This window comes from Onychomys torridus, chromosome 23 (assembly GCF_903995425.1).
Source record: "Onychomys torridus chromosome 23, mOncTor1.1, whole genome shotgun sequence".
Lineage (NCBI taxonomy): Eukaryota > Metazoa > Chordata > Mammalia > Rodentia > Cricetidae > Onychomys > Onychomys torridus.
This window is the reverse complement of record NC_050465.1, coordinates 5,618,741-5,631,965: the sequence shown is the minus strand read 5'-3', so window position 1 is coordinate 5,631,965 and position 13,225 is coordinate 5,618,741. Positions and strand designations below refer to the sequence as shown.

The 13,225-nt window shown below is 49.1% G+C and overlaps 1 protein-coding gene across 2 annotated transcripts in view; it reads left to right on the top strand.

Moving 5' to 3' along the window:
• Positions 1-13,225, top strand: part of Asb18 (ankyrin repeat and SOCS box containing 18) — a 60,360-nt gene that overhangs the window by 16,009 nt on the left and 31,126 nt on the right. The window contains exons 2-3 of one of the 2 annotated variants that reach the window (XM_036173298.1): positions 4,933-5,055; positions 8,029-8,296. In XM_036173298.1, the coding sequence (XP_036029191.1) occupies positions 4,933-5,055; positions 8,029-8,296 (391 nt within the window). The remainder of the gene's footprint in view (positions 1-4,932; positions 5,056-8,028; positions 8,297-13,225) is intronic. The other variant, XM_036173299.1, reaches the window with a different exon arrangement.

The following is a 13,225-nucleotide window of genomic DNA, read 5'->3' as shown; positions in this document are numbered from 1 at the left end:
GACCCCGCCCAATGCTCTGGTCTGCTTGGGTCATTTGGACCCTGAGTGCATCTCTGAGGCTCTCTGTTTCCCCATGTATATTCATATTCATACAAATCACCCATCAGTGGACATGCAGGGCAGACCTTAAGGCAGCATTTTACAGAGTCCCTAGCTCCCTTCTGGAGCACAGTCTCAACCTGACCACAGATAGTTCCCAGTGGCCCCAATGCCCAGGCCGCAGCCCAGCACAGCACAAGAGAGTCTTCAGGCTGGGGCTTTGTCCTCCCTGGCTTTTCTAGCTCCTTGGGGGATCCCGAGTATTAGGGGAACCAAAGTATTAGGCCCTGCTCTGAGGCATCGTGCATGGCCCTGCTCCACTGTGAATCACTCATTCAGATTTTCTTTTCCAAAGAACCACGGTTTTTCATCTTCTCTGAAGTCTTCAGGATACCACCCATCTCCGGGTGAAGCACACACACCTCTTACGTCACCCCACCATATAGTAACAAACAATCACATCCCAAACCACACTTTGTCCTGCTCACCTTGATAGACTCCCACTGATCTACAAGTGACACCTGGTTTTGAAATATCCCCAGACCAGCTTTCCTAATGCCGTGGAGGCTTTTCCAGACAGGCCTAGTGTGGTGTTCTCTAGTCTAAGGAATCTCAGTTTGTTCTGCACTTGAAAAGTAAAACTAAAGACTCTGGTCCTTCTATTTGACCGTAGGTCCTCGGGTTTAGACAGTTTTTCAGCAACTTATCCACAAATTCACATTTAAAACAAGTTTGGTTTCCATGTAGACTTGGAGAAGAAAGTAAAGCCTGTGTCCATTCTTAGGGCTGTACGTTGACTTTGAGTTGAAAGGGGTGAGGATGGGAGGAAGAAGAGGGGGATGGAGAGAGGAAAGAGAGGGGGCGGGCAAAGAGCGTGTGGGAACATTTGGCAGGTGTACATGGGTAGTGTCACTTAGAGACAAAGCAGGTAAGGAGCCCAATCCAGAGCAGAGTCAGAAAGGAGTCGCTCCCGCCCGCGGGACTGCCCACCGCTGGGGAAGACTAAACGACTCTTGTTAGGGTATCCCAGACAGTTGTTTTTCTGTGTGATCCTTGCACATGGAGTTTTCATCTCTGAACCTCTGAAACCTTACAATATACCCCCCAAAACGTAATGCTTGGTGAATGACTAGAAGAAAGAAACGGTTGGTTTATTTATTTAATGTAATAGTCAACAATGCTTCTATTCTTGTTCTGGGGAAGAAAAAAAAAAAGCCAGCTCTCTGCCCGGTGTGTGAGGTCATCTTCATGTCCCACTTGCAAAGGCGGCACTGCCTGCCAGCAGTTATTTTTAAAGTTCTACACCCTAGCTACTGAATTCCAGCTCAGATATTGAGTGAACTGGCAAAAACACAGGAAGCTAAATTTAGCCTAGAGCACAGCCCATTTCATCCAAGATCCCCTCCAGCTCTCTTAAAAACATCGAATGACAGATTACAATGGCTTGGAAAACATCCTCCAGTTTAACATGAGGGGCAAACTCAAGTTGCCCCATATTGCAGCTGCGCTGGAGCGCTCTAGAAGTGGATCTGATGACCATCCATTTCAGGAGAATAAGATGGTGCAGTGCCTGCATTCGGAAATGGAAACACTTAAGGTTGCTGCTGGAATGAGCAAGGGGGCTGTAGCTTGCGGCCAGGCCCCTCCAGCCACACTAGCTCTCACCAGTGAACCCTCTGGAGCTCTGCACAGCCAGCATCCTTTATCTACCTGAGTGGAGGCATCCCTGGTGGACAGACAGCCATACCCTGTATCTAGTACATCCTGAGGCCCTACTTGGTGGAACAGCTGAGTCCAAGCATCACAGGCAGGATCCAGCCTTTGGGTCAGCCTGTGCACGCTCACCTGTGCCTGTGACTCGGGTCAGTACCAAGAGCGGAGAGAGGTATATTGTCTTTCTTGTCACTGTGACAAAAAATTCATGAAAAGCAACCTAGCAAAGGAAGGGTCTATTTGGGTTCAAATTTTGAAGGCCCGGTCTACCTCGCAGGGAAGGTATGATGGTAAAAATCACTCCAGCTGTGGCGGCAGGAGCATGGGGCTGGCAGCTGCTGGTATCTTGTCCGCAACAAGGAAGCAAAGAGAGAGATGAACACGGACGCTCAGCTCCCTTCCTCCTTTCCACTCAGTCCAGGACTCCAGCCGACGAGACGGTGCTGCCCGCACTGAAGGGGGGTCTTTCCACCTCAGTTAAACCCTTTGGGAAACGCCCTGTAGGCACACCCAGAGGTCTGTATCTGTGGTGGTTCTAAATTTAGTCAAGTTAACAAAGAAAATTAACTATCACAGCTCCATCCTTCATCGGCTCTACACCCAAATATGTCATTTTAAATCATCATATTCTACCTACAGCTCCATTTTCATCTCATGATGCAACATGCACTGAGTGCGTTTCCAAACGTCTCCACAGTCTTTAATGGTCCAAATACTGTTCAAATGTCCAGGGCCAGCAGCTGGCTCAGTGGATAAAGCACTTGCCACACAAGTGCAAGGACACTAGGTCAGATCCCCAGATGCTCATGGAAAAGCCAGGCAGGCATGAGGGCTGCATGAAACTTTGGTACTGAAGAGAGATGGGAGGTGGGGATAGCCTGGGCAAGCTGGCTACCTAGCAAGCTCGGAATTCAGTTAGAGACACAGCCTCAATAAATAAAATGGAGAGCTACCATTAATTTCAGGCCTCCACATGCAAGTGCAATCTACAAGTATGCACACACACACACAGAGAGAGAGAGAAAGAGAGAGAGAGAGAGAGAGAGAGAGAGAGAGAGAGAGAGAACTCAAAGTCTCATCTGAGATTCAAGGCAAACTCCTTTTCTCCTATTTTCCTTTCTTATTTATTTCTTATGGTTGTGTTTGTGTGTGAGGGAGTATATGGAGGTCAGAGGACAGCTCTGTGGAGTTGGTTCTCTCCTTCACCTTTATGTGGGTTCCAGGGATCGGACTTAGGTTGACAGGCTTGTGGAACAGGTGTTTATCTGCTGAGCCATCTCGCTGGCCCTCAAGACAAGTTCTTAATTATGAGCTTCTGTAAAATATAAAAGCAAGCCACATACTTCCAATATCCAACAGCACAGAGTAAACATCACTAGCCCAAAAGGGAGCGGGGAGGCACAGTGATGAAAGACTAGACCATAGCAGAACCAGACACCAAGTCCTATAAGACAGGACGAACACCAAGTCCCGTGGCTCCATATCTGCTGTCTGAGCTCCAGTCCCGCCCTCCAGCTCTGCAGTCTGCAGCACACATTGATTCCCCTGGGCCAGCTCTACCCTGTGCTTGGAATTCTCCTGGGTGGACATCCAATGATCCCAGCATTGCCGATGTCCTGAGGTCTCCAGTGAAACTGTCACAGCATTGGACAATGGCTTACCATGACCTCCTTGCAGAGAATCTAACTTTGCCACACATCACGTGACCTTGGCTGCTTTCTGGAATGTTGGTACAAGTTTCCATGACCCCCTTCACTCTTGCAACTTTCTGGAGCACAGAACCAGCGCCATGTGGACTACACTACAAAGTTTTGCTGTCAGCTTGAGGTAGAGCCTGGCTGTCTTGAAACACAGACTTAATGGTCTGTTGTCCTCAGAAGCCGTCTACCTTTAGTGGAGACAGATCTCGAGGTGCTCTGGAAATATCACTAATTAATTAGGCTAAGCTGGCTGGCCAGGGAGTCCCAAGGATCCACCCATCTATGCTTCCCCAGTCCTGGGAATACAAGCTTACATCACTGCACCCGACTTCTTTTTTACATGGGTTCTGGGTATTGAACTCAAGTCTTTTGCTTGCACAGAAGGCACTTTACTGATGGAGCCATCCTGAAGCACCTTGAAACTCTCAAGCATGTGTCTGTGCAGAAACCACTGCTAGGACCTGAGCGCTGTGCACACTGCTTGCAAACAGCTGACAGCTTTGGGCTTCGGTCTCCCTCAAGCGACTCAAGGAACAATCACACCCTTCCTTCAGCACCAAAGCAAGTTCCAGCACAGGACCCTCTTTGCAAAGCAGCTTCCAGCAGTTCCACTGGAGTTCTGAGCAGATCCCACTGTCAGCCCTGGGATCTGGGCAGTATAGACTACTGGACAGAGAGCAGGTTCTGCCACACCAATGTAATGGGCTCCGATCACAGCTTGACCACATCAGTGAGAATCCTGGCCCTGCCTTCTTCTCTCCAAGCCTGTTACCCCCAGTGGATGCTACAGTCCTTAAGTAGCAGTACCCATGCATGCAGGGCCCCCTATGTCTTTCCTCTTAAGACCCTTACTTACCATTTCTAAATATGATATTTTCTTAATCTGAGAGAGTATTATTTATCTGCTAAGTGTTTGGGCCACTGAGGTCATATTTACAAACTAGTCACTTAACCTGCACAAACAAGTATCATCAATGTTGTGTAAGGCTGGGGTCACCTGACCAAACAGTGAATAAGAGAAATGTTGCATCTGTCCATCAGGATAAATACATGTAGCCAGTGTCTGTCTTTGACTCAGCATGTTCGGAGCAGCGCCAAGATAAGCAGAAGCATTGTTTTTTTCCTTTGGGGTTAACATCTATACAATCACAGGAAGGGAGAGAACCCGGTGACATCTCGGTGGTCACATGACCCCAGTCATATCAAGTAACCATTATCACATCAGAACCCACAGGAGTTATAAATACACTGCCATGGGGCTCCAACCGGAGGACAATTGAGTAATGACAATGGAAATAGCCCACTCTCCGTAAGGCCTTCTTCCTCTGCTAAAGAACCCACCCTGAAATCAGTTGTTCTGCAATGGAGAGACAACCAAACTCAGCTGGAAGAAAACTGCAGATCTTCCAGAAGATGAACAGAGAGCCTCAAGGCAGAGCTGGGACTCCCAAGCTTGAGTTCCATGCTGCATTGGTCGCAGGAGACCTGGACCGTATTCGATCCCTCATGGACCAGTTCTTCCAGGACACCAACGTGGTGTTTGAGATCAGAAATGGAGAGATGGAATGGCAGGTGACATCCTTGGCCACTTTTGGGCTTTCAGGTACCCTACTTCCTCTAAAGCTCAGTTGTGCTTCTTTAGGCTTTGACTAACACTCTGAAGATGTGTACATCCTGTGTGAAGGTGGAGTCCACAGACTGCCTGTCAGGAGCACGTAACCAAGGGAGCTCTGTAAACAAACCTGGTCTGGTGGGTGACGGGCTATGAGAAGGAAAATAACGGGTGAGAAGCACCCATCCAGTGACGCTGGATGTGTCTCTTGCCTTGAAAGCAAAGCCTTGGTTTAGCTGTTGATCTTGGCAGCTGAGGGAGCCACAGCAGACCAGACAGACCTCTGACACAAAGCTCTGAGGGAGGTCCTTCTATGAGTCACTGAACAGCACTGGAACTTGTCAGTGAAAGTGACATCCTAAAACCCACACAGCTTCAACCGAGGGAAGAACACTGGGCTCCCAGCAGACCCTCCTCTTGGAACCTAGAGAAGCCTGAAAACAAGAAAGGAAGGGAAGTAAATGCATAGATCCTTGTGCTGTGTGTCAAGGCACACTTGGGCTACTCGGGTGTGACTGCTACGTGCTGAGCCATCCAGATGGACTCAGGCTGCACTGGGCACCCACCTGCCATGCGCTGCTGTGTTGCAATCCACCACAGCTCTGGCAGACCATGGGAATTTGAGGATCTGTAGCCAGTATCCCAAGTCCTAACCTGGGAGCTCCAGCAGGCTAAGCATGTGGAAAGGTAATTCTTTACCAGCACATTTCTGTTTATACCTCTCATGAGAGGGAGAACTGAACCCCAAACACTGCCCAAGAGCTATGCAGTTTGTAACAAGCATGGGGCCTGCTGGCTGGGTGCTGTCAATCCATCTGGACTGCACCACCTCCCTAGTGGGATCTTTCTGGGCTTCCCTCCTTCACCTGCCTCAGACCAAGAATGTCAGCTGCTTAAATGCTAAGCTATGTTTATTTTTCAAATCACATGCAAGCCACCCTCCCCAACCCCATCTTTTTCATGTTGCCAAAGTCTAAAATTTAGTTCCTTTTTCCCCTATAGTCTTTTGAACCCTATATTCCACACCTTTCTATAACACACATCTGCAGGGAAGGACACTAGATTGTGCTGACATCGGAGTACCCTGGAAATGCCAGTCCAGTTAGTCAGCCCCAACTCAGTGAGGACCAGGAAAGAAGGGGCTCGGGGATATTTAGCTTCCCTGGTTGTTTGCGCAGTCACCTGACTCCCCAGAGCAGAAACAGGCCCTGGGAACACTGACTCTTGAGACAGAGTCTCTCATTGACCTGAGGCTTGTCAACTGGGCTAGGCTGTCAGATCAATGTGCCCAAATGTCTTCTGGGCTCCATCTCCCTAGCACTGGGGTTGCAAGCATGGACCACCATACCAAGATTTTGTATGTAGGTTCTGGAGATCAAACTCAAGTCCTGTACCAACCTCATCATCTCTTGGGCCCAGAAGTTTAAGTTTTCTTGTTAGTGTGAAGGAATCTTATCAGTACAGCCCAGAACCTGGGGAGTCTTGGCTCATCAGCGTGGGCATACAGAACTGTGGGGATTGGGGAAGGCAGCAGAGTAGGCTAGGAACTTCGAAGGCTCTGGAAAAGTGAGCAGACTCTGTATTTTTGGGAACACACCAAAGCAGGAGTTCAAGGTGTGGTCCCTGAGGAAGACAGGGGATCGCTCTCCTCAAGGAAGACCCACCCCATCCCTGGAATCAGACTGTTTTCCCTAGAAAAGTGAGCCCAACCCCAGGCATGCGCGCGCGCGCGCGCGCGCACACACACACACACACACACACACACACACACACACACACACACAATCCCTGGGTCTCTGACTACTGCCACACCAGTGACAACAGTCCCTCCCCACTTTCCATACTGAGCAAACAGCAAGCTCAAGGCTGGGCCTTGGGGACAAGCAGCAGGCTGGGATTCTCTGCCACATGCAGGTAGATAATTAACGAGTGTGGGCTCTCAAAACAGCCCAGCATGTGTCCCAGGAAGGCGGTGGCCTCAGAAAGGGTCTCCTGTACAGCTCATTACAGGCACCTTATCGATTCTTCCATCATTACAGAAAGCCGTCCTGCCATGTGAGTGTCTGTCCCTTGATGGTATTCCCAGGGGACACCTCCCAATCCTGCAGGTGCTCCTGGCCACTAACAACCTTGCCCTGGCTTTATGAGAGCCGAGAAGTGTTCAGAGAAGCCAAACACACAGTGTGTGCTTGCTCGTTCATCCATAGAGAAGGAACAGCCCTACACACACACACACACACACACACACACACGCACACACACACACACACGCACACGCACACGCACACACACACACACACGCACGCACACCAGAATCATGTGGACTTTGACAGCCCTGTGAAAGCAACCTTCTATAGCAACCACTTCTATGAACACTCAACTTTTTGTTTTTCAGAAGAAGTCTTTTTTTCAGCAAACCTTGGTGATGGGGTTTGTTTTCTATTTTGTTTCCTTTTAATGATGAAGGGGTAGGCGGCAGAAGGTTAGATTCTGGAAAATTCCACAGCCCACTCTTCTCTCAAGCTACCCCCAATCCAGAGCCTAGAAGAGGTGCCTTCTGCACTGGGATTACATACATACATACATACATACATACATACATACATACATACATCCTATCTCATCTCATCCTTCCTTCTGGACCAGCCTTTAACTCTAAATTTTACCGGATTTCCAGTCACCCCACATCTGGGAAATCCCCTTATCTCGCAGTAATCTCAATCGTAGCCTTCCCCAGTCTCTCGTCTTCCTCCGTGGATCCTGTCTTTCACTCTGTGTGTCTCTCTGCTCTCTGTCTGGGGTGTGCATCTCTAACTCTGCTGTCAAGTGACTCACGCACACGTCCATCTGGGTACTTAACCTCTAGGTAGTTTCACCCCTCAACCTTAGCAAAGTGCGCTCCCGCCCCACCGGTCCGTCCATCTACCTCAGCCTTACATCTCGTCCCCTCCCTTCCCCTCCCAGGCCTCTGGACCCTGGAGTACAAGCGGGAGCTCACCACACCGCTGTGCATCGCTGCGGCCCACGGCCACGTGTTCTGCGTGCGACACCTTCTCAGTCACAGTGCTGATCCGGATGCCAGGCCCGGAGGTCGTGGTGCCCTACACGAGGCCTGCCTCGGGGGCCATACCGCCTGCACCCGGCTGCTGCTGCAGCATGGGGCAAACCCAGATCTGCTCAGCGCCGAGGGCCTGGCACCCCTGCACCTGTGCCGCACACCCGCCTCTCTGGGGTAAGCCGATCCCTGCCCCGCTGACAGGTCTCAGGACCCAGATTTGGGAGGTCTCAGGCCTAGACCCAAGTCTGGCCTTTGGTCACGTATTCCTGGGCCCGGGTTCATACTTGCTTCTTTCCCAGGCCCCTGACTAGGTTAGGGACCCTGAACCCACTTCCCAGACTGGGTACCACTCTATCCCTAGACCCCACATGCTGGAGATTTTCCGAATCTGGTCCCCAGGACAAGATCTATGGGTCCTAGTACCCAAAACTAGGATTGTGACTTTAGTACCTAAGTCTCCCCCTAGGCTCCAAGCCGAGGACCCTAAGCCTGCTCCCCACATCAGAGAACCTGACCCTGGTCTCCAGGCTTGGGATTCGGAACCTAATTCCCAGGCCAATGATCCCGACTCACAGCCCCAGGCCATGAACCCCGCCCCACCGGCCGCTGGACCGTCCTCGACCCCGCCCCTCCGGCGCGGCCCCGGGCGGGTTAATTAGCGCTTGATTGCGAGCGCGCGGGGCGCCACGCCGCGGTAATGAGCCTCTGATCACGGCCTGCAGACGCGGCGCTGAAGAATGCTAAAAGGCCACTGGCGGAGTTGGAAGCTGAAAAATTAGGGTTTTTAATGATAATTTTATGCAGAATAATTGTCACAGTGTGACATAAATGGTTAGCTCCTCGGGCAGAGGCTTCCGAGGCCCGCAAGGACTCCACCCGCCCGGGGTTGCGCTGCCTGGGGTCGGGGAGGAGCAAAGCTCACCCCCATCCCCCCCCCCCCATCCCCCACCCGCGACCTCAGTGCTGCTGTTGGGATTTCCTGCCTGTGCTCGGTCGTCCCAACATTTCTTTTCGAATATTCTAGCCCCTGCTCTTGCGTTATAACTGCTTAGCTGCTTTCTCTGTAGTGGTGATAACATAAAATCACTCCATTTCGCCCTTGGATCTTGCTGGGGTCTGCTGCTCACCACCTGCCCAAAGTTACCGGGGTCTTCTGCCCCTAGAGGCGCACGGCGCAGCCAGCAGGCCAAGATGTTAGGCGCTGGGTTCAGAGTAGGAGATGCTAAAGGCCCAAAGCAGCGGTCCCACCCGGTGAAGGACATCAGGAAGTCGCACAGTTTCTAAAATTTCATATTCTAGCTTCTCTCCCTCAACTTATTTCTTCTGGGATACATCCATGCTGTCGTGAGCATCCCATAGTTCATTCCCTTTTCATGCTAAGTAGTACTTCACGGTGTGGATATACTACAGTATGTTTTGTCCGTTCCTAACTGAAAGATATTTGAACTCAGGCATGTAGTTCAGGTTAAGGCACTTCGCTGGCATTTGTGAGGCTCTGTGAATTCACACAATTGTGAATGTGAGTTCAATCCCTAGTTACTGCAAAATGATGATGATGATGATGATGATGAAGAAGAAAGACATTTAATTGTTTCCAGTTTGGGGCTGTTGCAAATCAAATATCCCTGAGCTTTTGTGTCCTTTACTTTTGGGTAAACCTAGGGTTGCAATAGCTAGACTGTCTTATGGAGGGGGGCACCATGGCTTCAGTTTGCATTTCCCCGATTATATTATTTCCCAATTATATTGGACTTACTCACAGATACTTAGCCCATACTTATCTGCCATCCGTATTTCTTCCCAGGTGAGCTATCTGTTCAGACCCTTTGTCCAGATGTTCAGTTCAGATATTTTCATGTTAAAACTTCAAGATCTCTTTATATATTGAGGGTACGAGGCTCTCGTCACACCTGATTGACAAGCACCAATTCCCAACCTCTACCTTTGAGGAAAAAAAAACTAGAGATACATTTTACAATTGCAAATTGCTGACTTTGCTTCTGTAAACTTGCTTGCGTTAGACACTGACCCATCCTCTCCCTAAAAATAAGTAAAAAGTTTCAGAGCCCAGCCGTCGGCCTTGGGACAAGGTCTGCAATTATAGATTAAAATAATAATAAGTCTCTGTTTAAAAATTCCTCAAAGGGGACCCAAGATAAGGACCATCTGGTGAGTCCACAACTAGGTCAAATGTCAGCCAATCACAAGCCTGTAACTATGTAAACTCCCCTCCAGAGTAACCGCTCCCCCAGACATCCCCTGAGCCAACCAGTTTACAACGAATGTTACAAAATTTCCAGCGTAACAAAATGATTGCTGAAATATATGATGATTTTTAAATTGGGCCAAACCCGGGGCACCTGGTATCTTATGCTAATTTTGTAGTTTCTGCCTTTAAAAATGCTTGTAACCATTGCTCAGGGCTCTCTGACTGACCAGGACAGAGAGCCCACTTGTGCCAGTGCTGAATACATTCCTCATGCGTGTTGCGTCTGCTGGTTTGGAATCTTGGTTTCTGGGGGAGCCCTCTCGCAGACGAAAGTATCCCAGGGGTCTGGGGTCTTTCACCTTCTATTATCTTCTCTTGATGTCTGTGAAGAATAGGTCTTCATTTCGATAAAGTTCAGTTTGTCAATTTTATTCTTTTAGGATATGTGTTGGGCTATTTTATCTAAAACTTCTTTTTTTTTGTTTTTCGAGACAGGGTTTCCCTGTGTAGCTTTGCACCTTTCCTGGAACTCACTTGGTAGCCCACGCTGGCCTCAAACTCACAGAGATCCACCTGCCTCTGCCTCCCGAGTGCTGGGATTAAAGGCGTGCGCCGCCGCCGCCGCCGCCGCCGCCGCCGCCGCCGCCACCTGGCTCTCTAAAACTTCTTTCCCTGACCCAAGCCCACAAAGGTTTTCTAGGTTCTCATCTACAAACTTAAATCTTACAGTTCTACGTTAAAATCTGGATTCATCTTGCCCAGACTGCAACCACCTTGAGTTATAACTTCAAGGCCAAAGTAACCCCAGATACTGTGTCCTGCAGTTTCTCAGGAAACCCAATAGACAAAAGCAGGCTAATAGTGGGAGAGGTTCTGCACTCAGAACCTGGCTGAGGAGTGTGCCTGGATCTTGGATATCAGCCCAAGATAAGTTAGATCCATTCCCACTGCTGTGGACTCACAACAGTCCTGTGTCTGATCTAAATCTCTGGGAGCCAAACGGCCATCTTGCTGCCTCTGAGGTCACAGTTCACTCCATAGGTCCCCCAACAATTGTGTACAGATGCAAAGCTGCCTGGCCTCCCGCCCTCCATCTCCTATCTACTGTCTCAAGCACAGTGGGACTCGCTGTCAGAGGCCAAGACTGAGCTGATCCAGAAAAATCTATGACCCATTTTGAGTTCATGTGTGAATATGTTGTGAGAAGTGACGTGTGTGTGTGTGTGTGTGTGTGTGTGTGTGTGTGTGTGTGTACGTGTGTCTTTGCTTTTCCATATGGATACCAAACTGTCTCAGCAGGGGTTCCTCTAGCTTCTTTCCCTCAGCATATTTACTCTGAGGCGCACCCATACTCTTGCTGTGTAGAGCCGATAGATCATAAATTTTTCATGCTGAGTAGTATTCAATGGTATGAAATACTACTTAGAAGGGTCCTCCAGGAGGAAAGCAGGGTCTAAGGTTTGGTCTATCAAAACTTAGCTTCAGACGTGGATCAAACCTGCTGGTGTCAAAGCCCCTCCCCTTCTCCACTCAGCTGCCTTTGCACATTGCTCAAAACTCAATCCATCGGGGCCATGTGGACGGCCCATTCAGTAAAGTGCTTGCCCTGCAGCCTGAGGATTGGAGTTTGATAATGAGCATTCATATTTAAAAGCCAGGCATGGTGGCATGCATTTGTTTTCTTTAGTTGTTTCTTTTTTTGAAATTATAACATAATTATTATCATTTCCTCTTTCCCTTTCCTCCCTCCAAATGCTGCGGCATGCACTTACAATCCTGTTGCTGGGGAGGCAGAGGCATAAGAATCCCTGGCGCTCAGTGGCTGGCCAACCTAGCTTACACAGTGGGCTCCAGGCCATTGAAAGACCCTATCCCCAAAAAAGGGGGTGGGGATGGGGACAATTCCTAAAGAATAACACCCAAGGTTGACCTCTGACCTCCACAAACAATCACATGCACACACACAGATCAACTGGCCGATCATATCTGGGGTCATTTCTAGACTCTCGTGCCAAGTACACACAAAATAAGACACAGTGTTGCTAGTTTAACTGGCAATAGTACATCAAGCCATCCTGTTACATAAACACTGAGAGGAAGAGCTGCCATGGATGAGGACTTCTCACAGTCCTCATCTCACACACCAGCCCGAAGAGGTGGATGGCAGCCATGTGAGTGTAAGGCTATCCCATGGCAGGCAGCCAGATCTGGACTTCCCCTGAGCAGCTTCTGTCTGTAGCTCTGAGGAAAGAAGCCCCATAGCTCTTCGGAAGCCAGGAAGGGACAGGAACCTGCCCCACGATTGCCATGAGGGAGGCAAGTGGCCTTATGATGGATCCTCATAAGGATTCAAGAAGACAGCAGGATGTACTACTAAAACCATCTCAGCAGACAGTCAAACGGAGAGTGTGGCCATTGGCCACTCACCAAGTGGTCAGGATGGAAGAGCCAACCATCCATTTTCACACCAATACAACATTGCCTTGACTATTGTAACTGGGTAATACACCCTAAGAGTAAGCCCTCAATGTTATTTTCAGAGTTGTTTTGACTAGAATAGATCATTTGCATGTAATTTGAATTTTAGGTTCAGTTGCTCACCTTCTACATGATGCCCCTGGGTTTTGACTGGGACTGCCATGAGCATATACATCAGTTTGGGGAGAGAAAGCATCATAAACAAATGTCTAGGTTTAAGTTTCCAACATATGGATATAATTCATCCTCCATTTATTTAGGTCATCTTTGATTTCTCTCAACTGTGATTTGTAGTTTTCAGTGCATGGGGCTTGCAAATGTTGTATAAGATTTATTCCTGATTCATATATATGCACACGCACATACACACACACTCACATACTTACATTCACACACACACACACACACACACACAC